Genomic DNA, 21,273 nt, shown 5'->3' with positions numbered 1-21,273 from the left:
TGAAATATTATGGTTTTATTCCTCCCACAGTGTCTATACGTGAGTCACCAAGTACACCAAGTAAAGACAAGGACCACCATCCTCCAAGTAAATCTCTTACCAAACCATCGTCCAGATCCAAACGCTAGTGATAATTTACTTCTACAAAGATGTTTCATTTGTTTTTATTGTCACTTATTATGTTCATTGAATTCATTTACAACAATCCCATCACAAGACACCATACTCCCATTCAACAGTACTCCTAAGGAAGCCAGCTTGAATTCTTTTTTGCTTTTTAAAGTCATAGTGACTGTTGCAGTGAATCAGTGCAATACCTTAGTGTACAGAGAGACCCCAAATTAAACAAGAATTGTGCAAAAGTGGGTTGATTTTTCATTATTTCCTCATAGAGGTCTGTGACTTTAAACTTGCCCCAGAAGTGAGAAACTAGAGATGGTTAACCTGGAGAGAAGACCTGAGTGGGGATGGGGGTGGGCAAAGGAGTAATAACATGAAAACCATCTTCAAATATTTGATTGATTGCCATGTAGAAGCGGGGCTAATTTGGTTACTTGACACAAAGGTCAAAAATAGCATATTCCAGAAATGCTCAGAAAAATTCCAGAAAAGCCTAGAGGTGATCCAAAGAGAAATGAAATGTCTTACACTAATGAACACTTCCATTCCTTGAAAACTTCAAGCAGAAATTGAATGATCATTTCTTGGGAATATCACAGAGAGACCTCCTATTCAAAAAATTCTGGTATTCAGATTTTACCCCATTATCTCTGAGGTCCTTTGACTCCACCAGATCTCAGTTTTCTTTCCTAAGATATTTTCCATTATGCCATTCTAAATTATGATGCTAAAAGTTCACCTGGTCAATAATGTGAATTGCATATTGAGAAAAATGTTCCTCATTCCCTGTGGCTCATATAACTGAAAGTTTTCAATATAGACTAGATTCGATGCAATACTATTTATGAAATTTATTTTCATAATACATTTGTATTATGTATGTATGTATGTATGTAAGCTAAGTGCTTAGCATACAGAAACACAAAAATTAGATTACTCTAAGTCCCTGTTTTCAAAGATTACATTTTAGGGGAAGAAGGGAACACATAAAAATGAAGTAGAAAAGGGGAGAAGAACATTCACGCCTCTAGAGACAAGGGAACCAGTAGGATCAGGAGAGATCAAGCATTTCCAATCTTTGGTCCATTCTCCCTTTTCTTGCTGTTTGCTACCAGTTTATTTGCAAAAGTTCCACCCAAATATAATGACAGGTATTCATCTCAATTTCTATGCAGCAAACTAATATTGCAGACTAAAAACCTGTAAGTATGGCAAACATCACTTCAAAACTTGGGTTTTATGGAATTTTCTAGTGACCTGGAGTTTTCTTAGCTGATGTAATAGATGCAAGTTTGGGCTAAAAAATAACTATCCTGCTAGATGACATTCAGTGACTCTCCATCACATGATAGTTGTAAATATGTCAAAATACATTTTCCCATAGAAATGAAATTTTAAAATAGACATAAATTTTATAGCCAACTAGAAGAAATTTACATTGCTTTTTAAATGTTATGATATATGAAGATTTAACCAACAAATTTTTAAGTGACATGATTGGGAAAATCCATTGGCTTAAAATTATTTTAAGACAAATATTTCCTAAGGAAAAATTAGACTTTCCTTCCCAAGGGTTGTTCTAAGTAGGTGGCAAGATTTTTTTTAACAAGCCAAATCACAATGGGAAGATTAACATGTTACTAATGTAGGAAATGACATAGGTTTTTCACTCCAAGAGAGTACCTATCATTCTATTGACCAAATGGTGGTGACCAAAATGAGTGCAAACTACAAGAGCGCTAAAACAAATAACTATATTTGGCATCCTTTGGTACTGCAGGACCTCATGTCCTTTTGGGGTCTTACAACATGGGAGAATCTTTTTTTGAGGGATCCTGTGTCCCTGCAGTCCTGGGAGGATTTGGTAAGGGGAGACTTCCTTGCATTCTGCTGCCAGCAGAAGGTAAAAGATTCATGAGATCAAAAGGTAAAGGTAAGACGACAGTGGATGGCTTCTCTGTAGACAAGGACTGAAGGGTGTGGAGATAGCGAAGTTGGACAGCGGCTGGACTTCCCGACAGTATCTCAGCTGCCATCCTCAGGGACTCAGAGGCAGCCTTCTCCCCTTCAGCAGCAATCATCTAGGAGACAGAGGAGGAAGTGAGCTCCCATTTTCAGGATTTGTGAGGGGGTCAGTCACTGTCCCTTCCCTCACACCATGTGTCCTGACTCTCAAGCAGCGAATTCTTAACGCTGGTGGTGAAACTGTCCCAAGGCTCCTAGTCTTACAGGATCCCCTGCCTGGCTGAAAGAAGCTGGGAGCCGCCTCGCAGGCAGAAGCCAAGGGCATCGGGGCTCAGTGATGGCTTACCCTCACTTTGGCCTGTCTTTGAGCTTCAGCTTCCACAGCCAGGGACTGCTGGAGGCCTGTGGGCAATCTTATGTCTTTACTGCAAAAGAAAAAACAGTGGCCTTGAAGTGGGAGGGCAGGGACTTCTGGGTAACAATGATTTTTTTAAATTATTCAAAAATGTAAAGACCAACCAGAAAAATAATGGGAAACGAAGGCTCTGATCCGGCTACTACCACCTAGTACAGATCCTCATTACCACTGGTTTTTTTTTTTTCCAATTTTGGAAAACTGGAATAGCATATTATCTCCAATTTGGTTCATTGATGATGGCTTTATTTAATTTGAAATCCTTTTCTAAATGGCAGCTATTTGCTCGAGGACTCTTACCTGAATTCTTTGTATTTAATACAATGTTTTTATGAATCCTGAATTTCTCCCTAAAAAGAACATGATCAGAGAATTTTAGGTCTAGGGCTAGAAGGGACCTCACAGGCCATCTACTCCAATCTCATTTTTCAGATAAGGGCCCTTGAGGCCCAGGAAAGTGAAGTCATTTGTCCAAAGTCACACATATCATGTTGGAAGCAGGGTCTGAATCCAAGTCATATGAATGCAGAACCAATGTCTTACCCTTATACACTGCTTTGAAGAGGTTGTAATAATAGCTTATACCTATAATTTTTAAAAGCTGACAATGTGCTTTCCTCATACCATTTCTGGAAGGCAGGTAAATTATACTGAATATAATCTTCCTGAACGAGAAATTGAGAAATTTTGTGTTGTAATCTAAGCTCTTAAGTCTGAAACTGAATCACTTATGATACTGATAACATGGCCTTACACATTGTAAACTTTTCTTCACAATGAATTTATGAAGCAGGCAATGCAAATGTTGGGATCCGCATAAAGAAATGAAGGCTAGAAGAGGTCAAGCAAATTACCTATTGTTACAAAATTAATAACTAGCGCTCTAAAATAGAAAGAAAACCTAAATTTCACCAAATACTGAGAAGAATGGAAAGATTGAGATGAATTCATGCAAAGTGAAATAAGCCCTCCCTACTATTCATATATACAGCAACTAAAAAAATTAAATGCAAAGAAAAAAACTATACAATTGAATACAAATGTTTCAAAGTTAAAAAGAACAAGCTTGACCCAAGGATATAAGAGAAGATACTTCTTTCTTCTGGCATGGAACATTACATGTAATGTTAATTTTTTGGAGGGGTACTGATTAATTTTCCTTATTTTTTCTCCTCTGCTTTTTAAAAAAAATTGTTGTTTTGAGGATAGTTCTCTGGGATGTTATAGTGAAGAGTTATAGAGAGAAATCTAGATGATGTGAAAAAAGATATCAAAATTTATTTTTAAAAGCTAAGTCCACTGACTCTATCTCCATCACTCTTTCTGCTAAGCCAAAATATCTTTAGTGGTGAAACAATACATAAATTAATGTTAAAAAATATTTCCTCCATCAAAAGCACAACTCTGATGTGGTGTGGAGTGCCTAGACTTTTCCAAGATTTATCCAGCAAAGAACTTTAGCTACCAATTAGATCCTACCAACCTGGAAGGATCCAAAAATGAAATGTCATCCCAGGCCAACCCATTTAAACCCAGAGAGGCTGATCACCAGAAACCAGATCTCCAGGTAAGGTATATGTACATATATATATCTATGTGTATGTAGATGTACACATAAGTTGTAGAATAGCTGCTGATTTGGATTGCTGGAGGAAGTTTTCTTACCTAGAGGTCCCTACACCAATTAATAAGTCTCCCCTCTGACCAAAAATAGAGAATAGCAAGAATGTGGCAAATAGTGTCAAGTATTATAAAAAGTTTAAAGAGAATGAGGACTGAGAAGAGTAACATGATCAATGTTAATAATTTTCTTTATGGTTCACTTCCTACCTACATTTCTGTTCGCTCTACTTTGATTCCCCAGCGACAAGTGATTGCATCCAAAGCCACCTGTAAAAAGCAGAGTTTAAGAAGCTTACATTATATTGGAGGGAAATGATCGGTGTCATTGGTGTGAATCTCCAGGAGGTTGGATCACTATTCTCAGGGAGAAAGCGCATGGGATACTATGTATAGTGCCTAGAGGTACTATGTATAAAAGAGCAGAATTTCAGACATCAAAGGGACCCTCCATGTTCACCTAATCCATTTAAGCCCTTTTAGATATTCTAGAAAAAAGTACCTTTCTCTTAAAAGGAAATTAGAAATCAGTCATGCAAAAAGATAGGAAAGTAGAATACTTACTTGTTCTTTTAATGTTATCATTTACTTAATTGTGTTGCCAGAGAAGTCAACATTTTTTTTCCCCTTAAAGAGGCACTAGAAAGGTGGCTCCAGTTTTTATCAGTCATTTCTATCTCTTTCCCACTCAGTTATTCCTATGATAAAGGGAGTGATTGGTTGTTTTTACTCTATGTCTGAAGAAATGAATGAGTTTCTTCTGCCTGATAAATTGGACATTGGTCCAGTACCATGAAGTATAGAGATTTTCTTATATGTGGGTCTGGAGCATTGTCTTTTTCTCTTTTCTTTTTTTGTATTTATATTACAGATTTTATTGGTTAAGTTTTCAAAAAGGACTCCTGTTACTAGCTCAAGGTGAGCACCACTTTGGAATTTGATAATGTCTTAAGTTCTCACTATTTTGCATTCCTTCGTTTATTTAATAAGCATATATCCAGCACCGACTGTTTGCCAGGTACCATGGTAGTTAGATTGATTCCTCAGTTCTATTTCCTAATCTATCCTTTTTATGTCCTCTTCCCCACTTTTGCTTTCCCTACTTTATTCAACAATGAAACAATTGATAAACATTTATTAACACTGAAAATTAGACTTTTTATTCTTTACATTTCTCCATTCCTATAGTCCTTTTCTCATCTTTTTTTATTTTTCTTGCAATCCTTTTCTCTTTATTAATTTCCATCTTTCAGTTTCCATTTAGGTTCCAGTTCTTCCTAACTAGTCATGTCACCTTGGAAAATTAATGCTCCCTTCTTAGGTTTCAGTTTTCTTCTCTATAAATAATGGGATTGAACTAAGTGATAGCTAAGGTCATTTCCAGCATTAGAAATTCTGATGTCTTTAGAGTAGTTGAATTATAGATATAGTGCTGGAAGGGATCTTAGAAGTCTCTTAATCCCCTTGTTTTATAGATAAAGAAACTAAGACATAGAGGGGTTATGTAATTTAGGATCATCATAGTCTCAGAAATTTAGGTTCATAAAGAATGCTACCTAATCTAATCCCTTTCTTCTAGAAATAAAGGAACTGAGGCCCAAAGAGATTCAATAGCTTTCCTAAGGTAATGTGGATAGTAAATAACACACTAAATATTTAATCTCTAGGTCTAGTACTTTTGAAAACAAAGCATTGTCAAAGCAAAGGCAAATTTGTTTCATTTTCTATTTGTACCTTGACATTTTCATTTGTGAATCAGGGAATAATCATTTATATAGTACCTATTATGTATTAAGCACTTTTGCAAATATTATCTCATTTGAATGCTAAATTTTCTATAATTTTTTTTTGTTTCTGGTTCTCTTTTTCTATTTTATTTGGCATTACTGTTCATACATTTCTTTCATCTTCCTCTGTAAATACTTTATAAATGAAGTTATAATTTCCAAAGGGGAACACACATACATAGCTATGATAAATCACTGGCACTACAGGAATAAAGTGCTTCAGGGTATTAAACTCGATTACTCCAACAACTCTATTTATTTGCCTTATCAAAGAGAAACCTCTAAGCCAGCCTTCCTTTTAGATGTAGTTTCCTTTGATCTTCTGATTTTATCAAGAGAATATTTATATAGTTTAATTTTCCTGTGGCAGGTGAAGTTATAGTTCATTGAGCCAAGACCTGACATTTAGCATACCTACAATTCAGTTAATTTCAATGAAAAGCTATGGGAAAATTATTAAACATAGTTGGTACCATTTTATGCCATACCACCATTACCACTGGGGAAGGAGAAACAGTTATATGGAAGTGCAGACCATATTAAATTTTTCTTTGTTTCTTAGGTGATTGTGGCTAAAGCCTTTCCATACTTGGACAATAGATTCAGTTTTTTCATCAAGACTATAGTCAACCTTTATATCATGGTAGAATCTTCCAGAGGAGGACTAGCATTTCTTTAAAAGTCTCTAGTTATTCATGAAAAAAAATGGAATTAAGCTTAAAAGTGTGTTCAGTGTATATTTTTTAGGAGACCTAATTAAACATTTATCCTTGCTAAATGTTCCTAAGTCTCTTCAGATCTAAATGTCTTGACCCAAATAATGTAGATCTTAAAAGGAAAAAAAAGTCTTAGCTTTCATGTAATTGTTCTAAGTAAATGCTTGCTGATTTCCCTTTTAAACTCTTAAATATATTAGCTTTAAAATCATCAGTCCACGATAAGCAGACTTAAGGGCAGGAACAATCGGATCTAAGAAGCTTCTATCTTCTGTAACCATCCTCTTTCTCTCCCTCACTGTTGGAGACTTGAATGATAGGTAGGGTAGGGATCTGAATCAAGCCTTGGCATGCAAGCCTTTTCAGATGAATCTGATTAGTTCTCCTCCTCAGGCAGGAGCCTCCAACAGGAGCCCAGGCCCCAACTTTCTCTTTCCACTCACACATAGACAAGACACCAGCAGGGATACTGTCGACAGAGATTCCTATTCCCTCAGGAATACAAATGACAAGATCAAACTCCCTTAGATCAGTGGTTATGGTGTTCGCCCAAAGGGAAACCCACTCACACAGTGTAACTATGGCTACACCACAGGAGTCAAGCTTTTCAGGGTAATAAGCATAGTTTATACTGGGAATGGCAGCTCCCCAGGACACAACATGCCCAAAAGGAACGAGAAGGATCATTATTTTTTATGTTCTATTTTGTAAAATGTCCATATTTTTAGTTCCCAAAAAAATTCCACTTTCCATAACAGTTAAGTAATAATTTTACAATTTCAGGGGTCCTCAAACTACAGCCCAAGGGCCAGATGCAGCAGCTGAGGATGATTATCCCCTTCACCCAGGGCTATGAAATTTCTTTATTTAAAGGCCCACAAAACAAAGTTTTTGTTTTTATTATAGTCTGGCCCTTCAACAGTCTGAGGGACAGTGAACTGGCCCCCTATTTAAAAAGTTTGAGGACCCCTGAATTAAGGTATAGCAAAGATTCAAAACTTCTTGTGGACAGTAGCACATAGGGCACAATTTTTAAACCTGCTGGTGTCCCCCTTTTAGTACCAAGTCTTACACCAATTTCTTTATAGTATAAATACAGTAGTCATTCTCCAGAGTCAATCAGATCATCAGTACCAGAAAATTCCTGTTTCTGATTTACATAGTAGGTATCTGACTGCTTTCAGGCAGGGGTGAGGAGCTGATCTATAGTCTTCGCTACAGCTGCACTAGCTTATGAGGTCTGTTTACAATTATTCATATCTGTGTAAAGAACAATCAGTTGCAAAGGTCCCAGTCCCAGCCAGTTCAGAAGTAAGAATTGGGATAGATTTAGTAATTCAAATCCAATTTGGTGAGAAAATTCATCAAACATAATATAGAGAGCACCAAATGCTAACATCAGATGAAACACTATAGTACTTTATACATCACTATGTTATATTTCTGCCCTTTTAATTTGGAGGGTCTAGACCCACAATTTTATTGATGTGGGGGAACTCTCGGTGTGGAAATTCCCTTCACTGATTCAACTAGTCTGTAATGTATGGCCTTAGTGGGTGGTTTGTGGTGAACTGAAAGTTCAAGTTATCTGCCCGTGGTTACACAGTCAACAGGTAGGAATTAAATCCAGGTTTTCCTGATTCGAAGGCCAGCTCTCTATCCTACACTGCTTCTCAAAGATTTTATCAAAAGGGAATATTAAAACAGGGTTTTCCAGGGGTGAATGTTGAAGATTATTTTTCATATATTTCAAAAATTAAAAGCTATTGTTAAAAAAAGGGAATATTAAGCAAATCAGTTTTCCTCCCCAGCAGCTTACATAAATACCTTAGTGTCTTGGGCAATGCTTTTCCTCTCTAGGAGTATCTCAGTGAATGAGTGATGGGCCAGGAGGCGCTTCATGGTGATTTGTACCAGCAACTGGACAGCTCTGGACGCTTGGGCAATGTTGCTTACAAGCAGAGAGGCATTTTCCATCCTGTAGTAGCAGATGGCATCTATCTCCATTATTAGCATATCTTTGGTCACCACCTGAGCAGAAATCAATTTCAATGACCAATTTTGAGCAAGAAAAGAGCAAAAAAAGGGGAAAAGAAATTTTCTCAAGTAGAGAAAGTATAGCTGGGAAACAAAATGAAGGGTGTGTATTTGTGAATAGTGCTGTATGCAGACTGTGCTGCTAAAAACATGAGCATATTAGAGTTTGGTTTGATTTTGGTAAAGGGAATCATAATTGAGAAGGACATGGGAACAGCCTATCTGGAAGCCCCACACTCAGCAGAGTGCAAGCTCTTTCAGGGGTGACCGGGTGTCTTGCAGTTTTATCCTCAGCATTTAACATAGCGCCTGCCACCTACATACAAACTAAGTGCTTAATAAATGCTTTTTCTTTCTTCCAAGCGGCAGAATGTTTTGTGAGAGAAGTCCGTGAGAGCACGACTGCTGTCACTCAGCATTCAGATAAACTGTGGAGATCAGCTAATGCTTCAAGCTTACCCCTTATGTATTTCTGCCTGCTGAGCAATTCGCTGTCCAGCTTCTAGGAAGCTGTTCCCCTCTATCTCCTCCAATTGTACTGTTCCAACCTTTGCTTAAATAACTATTCACCGATGGGTGTCTAAAGGCTTGTCTTTTGGAAAACCCTGCTCTGTTATAAACAAAGTGCTTTACTTTTCTCTCAACACTCTTGTCCTCTCCTTGCTTTAACAGAAACTTAGATTTCTTCTAGGAACACAAAATCTTCATAACCTTCTCTAAAACTTGTCATCACTTTAGCCACTTATAAGCATGACGAGGTACCACAGTGGATAGAGTGCCAGACTTGGAGTCAGGAAGACCTGAGTTCAAATGTTGCCTCAGATCCTTATTAGTATGTGACCCTGGGCAGTCCACTTAACCCTGTCTGCCTCAGTTTCCTCATCTCTAAAATGAGCTGGAGAAGGAAAGGCAAACCACTCCAGTATCTTTGCCAAAAAACAAACAAACCCAAAGGAGGTCATGAAGTGTCAGACATGACCGAAGAACAAAAACAAACCTCATGAAGTCAAATTTTTGTGTCTTCCCCAGTGCCCAGCACAATTCTGTTTTTGTTGAATGAATTCATAAATAACTACCCTAAATTTGTTATAAAAACAATTGTATTTGCTTATAAATGTTCATATTTATGTTCATATGTTCATATACCAAGTTTTTTTTTTTTTTAAATAAAACTTCCTGCATCAAGACAAGAGAGGACAAAACCAAAAAAGAACCACAAATTCAGGACAGGAAGATAAATGCTTATCAATCAAATTTCCTTTGGAAACTTCAGGCTATTATCTCCAGGTAACTACTAGGATTATAGGTTTAGGTGGATAGAATTCTGGACCTGGCGGCAGGAAGATCTGAGTTCAGATTATACCTCAGACACTGAATGATCCTGGACAAGTGCCTACCTTAGTTTTGTTATACCTATAAAATAAAGTTAATATTACTATGTACCATCAGGATTGCTTTGAGGACAAAATGAAATAAGATTTGCTTTGAAAACTATATATTAATATAAAAATATATTTTAAAAATTAATATAAAATAAATATTAATATAAAAATATTAAAAATAACATAGAAAATTCAAAAATTAATATAAAAACATAAAAATATATAAAATTAAAAATAATATAAAATTAATATAAAATAAAAAATAATAAAAAATTAATATAAAAATATAGTCTAACTATATATCATTATATATAGTTTCTCTACATAACTAATTATATATTGTTATACATGTATGTGTGTGTGTGTATATATATATATATATAATCAAATATATGTATATACTCTTCTTATTGTCAGAGAATTCTATAATGGACTGGAATAGATCTTGGACATTCATTCCAACTGCTTTATTTTTCAGATGAGCACTCTGAGGCCCAAATAGAGATGAAGCAAATCATATGGAAAACACTTTGTCATCCTTAAAATATTATATATAAGCATGAATTATTGTCATCAACCCCAGAAGCAGTAGGAGCCAGAGGCAGGATCAGTACCAGGATATCAGGCTCCCAGTCCAGCAACTTGGCCACTACGCCATCCTTAAGTGGAATAAACAACCAAAAGAAGGCAAATTAGTGCAGGTTTTTGATTGCTTTTTCTCAGCATCAAAGTTTCTCATCAGATAGTAAATATCAAACAATAATGGAAACAGGCAGAGAATGTAAAACTGGCCACTTTTTCTTACCTCATGGAAAGGAATCTCTAGAGTTTGGAGGCGAAGATCCACCTTGTGATAGGTATCCAGGCAGGGAAGAAAGAAGAAAAGGCCTAAAACAGGAATCAGTCCTTCAGTCAATCAGGCAATATTCATTTATTAAGCACCTACTACATACTAAGCGATAGGCAATTCAGTTTGATCAATAGTAGAGACATTAGACAAATCCCCCCTGCAGCATCATCTGTGTACCTTGGACAGGTACATTGCCTACTGCTGACCCTCAATTTCTTCAACTGTAAGAGGAGGTGGTTGGCTTGTGAGGTCCTGTCCAGCTCTGAATCTATCATCCCATGTGATAGACACTACACTACCTGCTGAAAATACAATGCCAAAAGTGAATCATTGCAGACTCTCAAGGAATTTACATTCTTTTGGAGAAATAAGGCATGGTGATGGGGGGAATACATGTCCCAAGGTTTCATCTTGGAAACCCTCTGCTGTCCCTCATTTTTCCATATAAGATGAAAGTTGGTTAAATGCAGGACTTTTGTCCAGTGGTCATTCTGTGCAGACTATTGGATGCTCAGGTCCAAACTCCTAGACAGCAAACTGGGTACAACAACCATCTTCTTCTAAAATGTGGGAGGGATTTGGTGTCAAATCCTGGGGTCAAGGGATGGCACTTGAATGGAACACTCTCTCATCTCTGTGGTTATTAGTCCCCAAAGCAACAATCATGATGCAAAGTGCATTATGTGACATTTGAGTACTCTATCTGCTCTGCATGTAGGTTGTATACAACTAGCTTTTGATATAGGCTCCTTGAAGCCATGGACTGTTTTTTGCCATTCTTTGTAAACATAGCATGGAGGGCAGTGTATGGCAAATAGTATGTATTTAATAGGTGCTTATAGGTTGACTGCTCAATTAATGCTTCTTAATTAAGTGGTAGATTAACTAATTGAAACTTAGAAGGTATTTTCTAGGGCTCTGATGGTATCCCAGCCTACCCAGCACTCTGTAATTCAGAGGAATCTGCTAATCCTCCTTGAGTCACAATGGGAAAGCTCTTTAAAAGCAGATAATCTTTATCCTAGAATCTGTTATGTTGTACCTTAATTGTGCTCGTGCAAATCAGACACTTCTTAATCCTGAAAATTATTCCCTATTCCTAGGCTTCTGGCCTAAATGCCATTCTCAAGATTTAGAACTGGAAAAGACCTTAAAGATTGTCTAATCAAACCCCATCAATTTACAGATGATGAAACTGAAGCTGGGATTGGAACTCCATGTTTTAAGTCTCCAAAACCAGTGTTCTTTCCACCATATCTCAATATCCCTGTCTATTACATCTTAGCTTAAAATACAACCCCAGACAAATTCTTAATTAATTCATGAAATTATGAAAGGAGGAAAGTATCCCAATTCCTTGGGTACTCACTGGGAGAGACCATGATGGCAGCAGGAAGTGAGACTGCAATCATACTTAAATAAGGCACAGAGAGTGATTGGGGAGAATGGCACAGAAAGTACAGAGACAAACAGCACGAAAGGGATTGGGGAATACCAAGACAAAGTGCTTTGTGTGTGACATCTTATTTGACCCTTGAAGTAACTCTGGGAGGGAAGTGTTATATTGTATAATGAGAAAATGGAAGAAACTATGGAAAAGCACATTTCTTACCAGGACCTCTAGCTCTTCCTGGAAGAAGATGTCCCAGACGAAATATAATGACTCTCTCATATTCCCGCACAACCTGAAGGTGAAAAATTAAGATGTTCAAACCACCGTAGAAAAAGGAATGAAACCTTTTTGAAAAGGCTTTGTAATTTGCATGTGAGCCTTGGTGATATAAAATCTCATATCAAACCAAAGAAAGAGATCATTCCATCCAAATTGATGGTTAAAACAATCACAGAAACAATCTTCCATAGAGGAATTTTTTTTCATATTTATGTAGAGTTCTGAGGTTTGCAAAATTCTTAAAATAACCCTGTGAGTGAGCTCGTTATAACAGCTCCATTATGCAGCAGATAAAACTAAAACTCAGACAAGTTAAATGACTATATAAGATCATACAACTAATGTCTGAAGTAGGAATAGACCCTGGGTTTCTGCCATCAGTATCAGAATTCATATCATAGCTAAGAAATTTTAGGAACTTGAGAAACCAAAAAAAAAAGATTTATCCCTAATTGTAATGGGCTGAAGCTTGAGTTGCTGCACTGAGGTCCCAAGCACATGAGGCTAAATAGTAATTAGACCATACTCTATTAATATATAAGCTTGGAGAAAGAATGGCCCCCGCCCACTCTTTGTGCAAGTCCTGATGTGTTGTATAGGAAATGATGATTTTGGTGGGTGAAGGCAGGGGAGTGGAAAGGGGGAAAGAGAGACTGCTGGCTGGTTTTTTGACGCAGCTGCTCGCATTGCTATTGCGACCCCTCTTCACCTGCAATTCCCCTTCACCTCTGCTGGCTGGCTTCCTGTCACAGCTGCCCATATTGCTATCGCAATCCCTCTTCATCTCAAAAAGAATAAAGATTGAAGATTTTTCCCTTAACCTGAATTCCTGACTCTGGCTGATTTTAAATACGTGGTCATCACACCTAATATGATTATGTTCACGGATAAAATTCCAAATAAGTCTTAATTATTCAAAAACATGGTTCACATGTTTGGTCAATCTTTGTGTTAAATCATAAATAAGCTATGTAATATTCTGGCATGTAATAGATTGACCATCACTTCTGTTTTGCATAAGTTTCTGATTTGTCTGAGTTTCTCGTAATGTATTAAATGAACAGAGAACAAACAGGATCAAAGAATCATTGACCTAAAGATGGAGGAGACCTCAAAAGCAATCTAGCTCAAGATTCCCATTTTATAGATGAGAAAACTAAGATCTGGAAAGATTAAATGATTTGTCCAAAGTTATCCAGGTAGTAAATGTAAGAGGTAGAATTTTAATTTAAGACCTTTGATTCCAGAACTGGTATTGTTTTCTATTATACCACAATATTTCCTCTACTCAAGATGCAATATGTGATATTTTTTTCTAAAAAGCAATTGCCTTTCTAAATTACTTCAAAAAAGAAATTTAATTATATGAATTTCACTTCATATTTCTTGCTGAGAGCTTCAAGCAGACTGTTAAAAACCTGAAAATTCTGAATTTTTTTCTAATCAGTTGGGTTTTCATTTGAATGGAATACAAACTACCCAGACTAGGAATCCACACATTTATAGAGGCATTGCCATTGGGAGGAGGAAGGGAAGGGAGTAACTGGAACTACTTTATAGTTTTATATCAGACCCTGCCCTCAGATACTATGAATTCTAAATCTTGTTCTATCATTTGTACATATTGTATAATACATGAGTTTAATTTACATTTTCACTGGGGAAATGATAATGATAAGAATTATGGCTTGCAACTTTGATATCTAACGCAAGCACCACAATCTGAGCTTGAAGCAAAGTGATTGTGGGGATGGGAGAAGATCTTAGGAGAGATGAATGGCAGAAGGAGCCATGATGGTGAGATTTGGTTAGGGAAGAGCATCCTTATGCCAGAGCCACAGGGAGGAGGAATCTTTCCTTCTTTCAACCATAAATTCCTTGGGTTAATATATCATTGAGGTTATATATCATTGTATCCCTTAGATTCTAGCACAGTACTTGATTTTTAGTAGATTAACCAGTTGTTTATTTAATTGATTAATTGATTGTTAACTGGGTACAAAACTCAATTGTTTACAAGTACTATCAATGCTTAATCTTCCCCAGCTCCATAGTTATAGCTGAGAGCAATTCAAATTTACCTCTAACAATGATAAATCGGGAAAATGTAGTGGGGGGGCAGAAATTGGCAGATTTCACAAGGTACACCCTAAAGGAGCACTAGACAGAAAACATAAGGTCTGGGTTCAAGTCTTGCCTTTTCTTCTTAGCATCTTCAGGACCTTGGACAAACCTTGTTCACTCCTCTAGGTCTGACCTGTGTCTTCTAAAATGAAGAAGTTAAATTAGTGGGATAAACAAAGTCTCTTCCAGCCCTAAATTCTCTGATCTTGTGATCTTTTAAAGCCACTCAGAGAGATTCGGCTTTTCTTTGACAATTCAACTCAACTAAGCAGACATTAATCAAGTGCAAGATACTGGAGATGAGATGACAAGATGAGAGTCCTTTCCCTAAAGGAGAAATGATGGATGGATGAAAGGGGTAAAATCTTCTCTGCTAAATAGTAAATTCCTTGAGGTCAGGATGTGTCTTGTACACCTTTGTACACTTCACAGGACCTCAGAACAGTGCCGTGTCCATGACACTATCCTTTGTCAATATTTGTTGACTAAATGGATTTTTGGAGGATGACCTAACCACCTTTTTAATGTACATATACATATACATATGTGTACATGAATGAAGGTAATCCATACATTCAGTTCTTTTTGTTCTCTTAACTTTTCCCCTCACGTTTCTGTGATGGAAATAGAAACCACTTGAGTAATTCTTATTCTCAGTCCTGAATTTGTCCATCTGCTTCACAACAAGTTCTCCTGTTTGGTGGGAAGGAGTCTACTCTGCTCCCCATCCTTGTTGAACTTGAATGGGCTAGCATTCAACTCCAAATATTCTTAAAGGTTTAAGGACACTTTGGATAATGTAGGAGCCATTACGTAGCATTGTGGATAGAGTGATGGGCCTAGAATTAGGAAAAATTCCTCTTCCTGAGTTCAAAGCTGGCCTCAGATTATTACTAGCTGTGTGTCTCTCAGTAAGTTATTTATCCTTCAATTTCCTTCTCTATAAAATGAGCTGAAAAAGGAAATGGAGAATCACTCCAGTCTTGTTTGCCAAGAAAACCCCAAAAAGGATCATAAAGAATTGGAAACAACTGCAAAATGACAAAATAATGACAAATACAGGGTTTCCTACCCCTGTAAAATGAAATATTTGGATAAGATGATCTGTAAGGTATTTTCCACTGAGGGGCAGTCTGATGTAACCATAAAGAGTATTGTCTTGGAGTAAAAGACTTTCATTTAAATTCCACCTATCATACAGGATTATGATAGTCACTTTTTCAAATCTCTTATTATTACAAAACTTTTATATTAGTGCTATATTAAATTTCATATTATCACAACCCTAAAGTGGTTGAATTCAGCTCCCTAGCTGTGCCATGTAGTTCTAAAGTATTCTTAGAATTATGCTTTCAGGCAATCTGCATGAATGTAATACATGTGGATGGAGGGACAGAGAGGCAGTAATAAGCTTTGTGTGAAATATATCCTAAAATGATTTCAAAGGCCTAAATATGTTAGAAAGGTAGCTTGGCCCATTGAATGAAGAGCCAGCCTTGAAGTCAAATAAACGTGTTTAAGCCCTATCTTTGATTTGTATTATGTGAACCATGGGCCACATGACCTTTTAATGTCTCCTAAAAAATCTAAAGGGCCTTATATGGTCTCACCTTTATGCAGAACCAAATAGAGAAGGGGAAAGTTGCAATGATGAGCATCAGAGATAAGATGATGAGAAGCCACTCACAGAATCCTAGATGAGATGATTTTATACCTTTTAAAAAAGAAAAAGAAAATACAAATAAAGATTTGCAATACTAACTGGCTAACAGTTACTGGACTGACCTCTCAGCGGAAATAGCTCCGGAAAGGAGGCAAAATGAACTAAAGAACATAAGTGAAAGAGTCATTTCATTGAAGAGTCAGTTGATGATACAGGAGGAACACTTTACTCTTCAATGAAATGGCTCAACTTAATAAAGAATTATTCAGTATCCACTGTGTACAAAGTATTATGCAATAGTTAATCGATATCAGATTGCTTGCTGTCTTGGGGAGGGGAAAAAATAAGGGAGGACAGGAGAAAAATTTGGAACACAAAGTCTGACAAAAATGAATGTTGAAAATTATCTTTGTGTGTTTGGAAAAATAAAATACTATTGAGAAAAAATAACCCACAAAGTACTCTGTAAATATAGTACTGGAGATATAGGGCTTGATTTAATATAGATATCCAAATAACTACAGGAGCTGATTATCTCCAAGGTGCATTCCATTAGCAGAAAGCAGTGTGGTATAAAGGAAAGGATTCTAAATTTAGGTTCAGAAATTTGGGTTTCCACAGGAGTTCCCAAGCCTATAAAATAAGGTGATTTGACTAGATCATCCCTAAGGAAATTCTTACTGAAACATACCATGATGTGATGGAAAAGAGTACTGTAACTGGACTAAAAGATTTGGGTTCAAATTCCAGAATTACCCATACAAAAGTCCATAATCCCAGAACCAGATACTTGACTTCTCTGGCCCTCATTTCTTCATCTATACAATGGGAATATTGGGATATTACATAGAAAGCATTCTGTAAAATGGTGAAGTACTATATAAACTCAAAGTATATAAATACATACATTTATATATTACATAAATAATGCAATTTATGTATAAATTTAACTCCAATGAAGTTGAATGTAGCTCCCCAGATTGTCATTTTGGTTTTACAATGAATATGAACATTATATTTTTCAGAGCGGCTGTATGCATATTCACAGTACTTGGGTTCAAATTCTATTTCTATAACTTATTGTGATTTGTGCTTCATTCTCAAAGAGGCCCATGGCAACAGGGATGGAATGCCCTGACATGCAAGTGAACTGGATTTCAGTGAGGGAGGGCTGTGCAAGGTCACCTGCCTCATTTTCCCTTCCAGAGCCATCTGGGTCCAGTGACCAGATATATATCAAGATGACTGGAGACAGCCCTGGATAGCAATCTAGACAAGTCCCTTGATTTCCCTCAACTTCTTTATCTTTAAAATAAAAACACTGGATTAGAGGATATCTAAGGTTTCTTCTACCTCTAGTTCTATGGTTGTACAGTACAAAAGAGAGTGACATAAGAACAAAGGAGAGGACCATTTAAACGTAAAATGAGAAATAGGAGAAGGGATCACATTTTCATAGTTGGGATGGGGAAAGCAAGAGACAGTTGACAGAGTGTGCCATACCTTTTGACAGAAAGATTTAAACAGCTGGAGAGAGTTCATGATGGTGAAAGGAAAGCTGGCAAACTATACTCAAAGGGCTATGACCAGTAATAACTCTCTTAGGTCTGTATCTCAAAGAGATAAAAATCAAAAAGGAGAAGATCCTATGTGTACAAAAAATTTATAGTAGCTCTTTTAGTAGTGGCAATGATTTGGAAATTGAGAGGATGTATAAGATTGTAATGTATATGATTGAGAGGATGTATATGATTGTAATGGATTACTATTGTACTATAAAAAATAATAAGCAGGAGGCTCTCAGGAGCCTCTGAGGGGAGGAGAGGAGAGAGGGAGAGACTTTAGAACTCAAAATCTGAAAAAAAAAAGTTAAAATTGTTCTTACATGTAATTGGGAAAAATAAAATGTTAAAAAAAAAAGATTAAAAAAAAAGTAAGGCTGCCAGAGAAAAGTCCATTTGGACAGCATGAGTAAAAGGCAAGAAGGTGAGAGAAGGCAAGGCAAAAGATGGAGGATAGAGAGTTTTCCAGTTTGCTTAGAATATAGACATTAAAAAGATTGGTATAAAATTAAGTAGAAAAGTTACACTGAAATCAGACAAGTATTAGACAAATTTTATCAAGTCTGACATTTTATCTTAGGCTGGATTTGTTGACTTTCATTATAAGGGACATATTCAACCTGAGAAATTTCATTAGTCTTGTTTCTTCTTCCTTTATTCAGGGTCCCTCTAAAATCATTAAAACTTAAAGCTGTTCTAAGAATTTTAGGACACTTTCGTTGAAAACCAACACAAGAAACAACATATAAATGTTTACTAAGAGGAAGCCAAAGTTGGAGAAGACTTTTTTTTAAAAAAGCATTTGGATATGATAGCTATTTTGCAATCTCTGAACAGTTTTATCTCAGCACATGAAAGTCTAGAAGCATCAGTTTTTTAAAGTTTTTGGTATCAGAAACCCTTAGTTTTAAAAATTATTGAGGACCCCAAAGAATTTTTGTTTACATGGGTTATATCAATCCATACTTACTTTATTAGAAATGAAAACATCTTAGTATTATTATGAAAACATTAATGGCCTCTAAGATTCCCTGCAGAGGTCCCAGGACTACACTTTCAGAACTGTTGGTTTAGACTCAGATTTATCAAATCTACTTTGAAGTTTCATCCGGGTATGGAGTTCTCAGGATCTTGGAAGCTATGAAGCTATGTCAACAGAAGAGAGATTGTGACATATCTTAACAAGATGTTTCATGTACAGACTCAGAGATGGACTATAGTCCAACTGACACAAATAGAGTCCAATTACCAGAAGATTTATCACTAGATAAATTTCTTCCTTTTCCTGCTTTCCTCCCTCTCTGTCTCTCTGTCTCTGACTCTCTCTCTGTCTCTCTGTCTCTCTGTCTCTGACTCTCTCTCTGTCTCTTTCTGTCTCTCTCTCTCTCTGTCTCTGTCTCTCTCTCTCTCTCTCTCTCTCTATATATATATATATATATGCATCTCTCTTTTCTCTCTTTGTTTCCTATTTAATAAAAACATGGATCATTTTAAATTTTGAAAAGGTAAAAAATAGAATCACTGAATGTCAGGGCTCAAAGCTCTCTTAAACATCATATAATCTAGAACTCCTCAATCTTTGTTGAAATGAGGATTCATTTTAATTTTTGGAAGCTCTAAGATCCCAGAAAGATGGTATCATGAATAAAGAGCTAGTTTCATAGTCAGGCAGTCTTGGGTTCTAGTATTGCTTCTGAAATATATTGACCATGCATCCCAAGCAATTCTGATTCTAACTTTGGGCTTAGGGTTTCATTATAATAAGGTGAAGAAACTCTCTTCTTCTATAGTCTAGACTAATCAATATAGATCAGGAGCTGCTCAGGAATTGATAGTTTTAGAGAGTTACTTGGGAGACACAGAAAGGTTTAACAACGTAACCAGGGTTATATAGCTGGTATACATGAGAGGCAAGATTTGACTAAGTCTTCTTGACTCCAAACATACACTCCAGTCACTATTGCGGTCTATTTCTCACACTATGTAATATTTGTTTATTATGGCTTTTATTGTGTAGTCTATTTTTAATCTTTTATTATATAATCTATTTTTATTTTTTATTATGCAGTCTATTTTTTAAATGCCTTCTGTGTTAGAAAAAAATTTTAATGAATTTTTAGAAATAATAATGGACATTTATATAGTCTTTGAAGTTTGCAAAGTACTTTACATATATTATCTTTTTTTTCTTTGAACATATAATATTTTATTTTTTCCTCAATTTCATGTTAAAACAATTTGCATTATCTCTTTTGATCATCACAACAGTCTTTCAGGTAACTACTATTATATCCATCTACAGATGAGGCAAGTGAGACCTATGTAGAGTCACAAAGACCCTATCAAAAATAGTATTTGATATCAAATCTCTCTTGATTTCTTTGGGTAGCACACTTTCTGAAATATCACAGTACCATAAAAATTTTATTGTTGTTGAGAATTTATTTCTCCTCTTTTCCCTTTTAAAAGGACTAATTAGAACTTCTGTGCCTTAAAGAGCTGAACATAATGATTTTATACTATGTTAAAAGCCTTTTCTGTTATTTAGACTACTTTTCAACTTTTCCCATGCCTATTTCCCATGTTTCTTGTCCCCTTTCCCCAGTCTCCAGCTGTGGTTGGTTATTTTTAATCCCTTAAATTTATACTTATATATTTTTGTTTTCTTTTCAATTAGATTGTAAGAATATTAAGGGAGTCAGAAAATTGTGTGTAGGTCACTTTTTGAACCTCTCTTGTAACTTAGAAGAATGATCTTTGACTGATTTATTAATGCTAATGACTATCTACTATCCTTTTATGGAGATAGACTATGGAGACATGGAGAAATGAAGCTATCCCTTCTCTTCCTCGACTTCCCACCATTTGCACACATACCTTCTTCCTGTTGCTCACTTTCCAATAGTGCTATCACCTCAGCTTCATCTTCCAAGGAGTCCATGACATCATCTACATCCACTATGGTGGAAGTCTGGATCCTGTTATCCACTTCTAGGGTAGTCCCTTCATCCTTGTCCTCCTTTCCTTTCCTCCTCTTAGAATCTTGCTTCTCCCGTCCAACATCTTGGCTGCGATTCACTCTCTCACTTTTCTCTGACTTTCCTCTTTTGTTCTTAGGTGGAGAATTTCTGTTTTGCTTATGGGCCTCCCTGGAAGAGCTTCGAGACCTCTTCTCCATCCTTAGGATAGGTTTTGCAATCAGAACTATTCAATGGAATGGTAGGTCCAAGAGAGCTCCAGGCTGTATAAATATATCCTCCCTTGCACAGCCATACCATGTGACCAGTGAATGTTATAGTAAAGAGGGGGAAGGTTCAACAAATACAGACTTAGTTATTAGATCTGTTGAACAGTGAAATG

The 21,273-nt window shown here is 36.3% G+C and overlaps 2 protein-coding genes across 4 annotated transcripts in view; one reads left to right on the top strand and one right to left on the bottom strand.

The window, feature by feature from the left end:
- AXDND1 (axonemal dynein light chain domain containing 1) overlaps positions 1 to 362 on the top strand; it is a 124,590-nt gene extending 124,228 nt beyond the window's left edge. For both annotated transcript variants that reach the window (XM_051998855.1, XM_051998856.1), the window contains one exon: positions 31 to 362. In XM_051998855.1, coding sequence (XP_051854815.1) covers positions 31 to 128 — 98 coding nt within the window. In that variant the 3' untranslated portion in view covers positions 129 to 362. The remainder of the gene's footprint in view (positions 1 to 30) is intronic.
- NPHS2 (NPHS2 stomatin family member, podocin) lies at positions 149 to 21,112 on the bottom strand. 2 transcript variants are annotated; one of them, XM_051998858.1, is made up of 8 exons: positions 20,791 to 21,112; positions 16,299 to 16,402; positions 12,505 to 12,577; positions 10,848 to 10,930; positions 8,451 to 8,654; positions 4,335 to 4,390; positions 2,432 to 2,510; positions 149 to 2,201 (listed from the first exon to the last, which is right to left on the bottom strand). In XM_051998858.1, the coding sequence occupies exons 1-8, from the start codon at positions 21,089 to 21,091 to the stop codon at positions 1,923 to 1,925; spliced, it is 1,179 nt and encodes a 392-aa protein (XP_051854818.1). In that variant the 5' UTR covers positions 21,092 to 21,112; the 3' UTR covers positions 149 to 1,922. The 2 variants fall into 2 exon arrangements, with proteins under 2 accessions (XP_051854818.1, XP_051854819.1); XM_051998859.1 differs by lacking the exon at positions 8,451 to 8,654.
- Between the last annotated feature and the right edge of the window lie 161 nt (positions 21,113 to 21,273).

This window comes from Antechinus flavipes, chromosome 4, assembly GCF_016432865.1.
Source record: "Antechinus flavipes isolate AdamAnt ecotype Samford, QLD, Australia chromosome 4, AdamAnt_v2, whole genome shotgun sequence".
In the NCBI taxonomy this organism is placed as follows: Eukaryota; Metazoa; Chordata; class Mammalia; order Dasyuromorphia; family Dasyuridae; genus Antechinus; species Antechinus flavipes.
This window is presented reverse-complemented; position numbering and strand designations above follow the sequence as displayed.

What these genes read in the sequence shown, in the direction of transcription:
- NPHS2 (XM_051998858.1), bottom strand. Translation starts at nt 21,091, where the DNA reads ATGGAGAAGAGGTCTCGAAGCTCTTCCAGGGAGGCCCATAAGCAAAAC. An exon ending in CTATTTGGTTCTGCATAAAG is followed by an intron (nt 12,578 to 16,298) that starts GTGAGACCATAT and finishes TTTCACCTTCAG; the next exon opens with GTTGTGCGGGAATATGAGAG. An exon ending in AAAGACAGGCCAAAGTGAGG is followed by an intron (nt 2,202 to 2,431) that starts GTAAGCCATCAC and finishes TCTGTCTCCTAG; the next exon opens with ATGATTGCTGCTGAAGGGGA.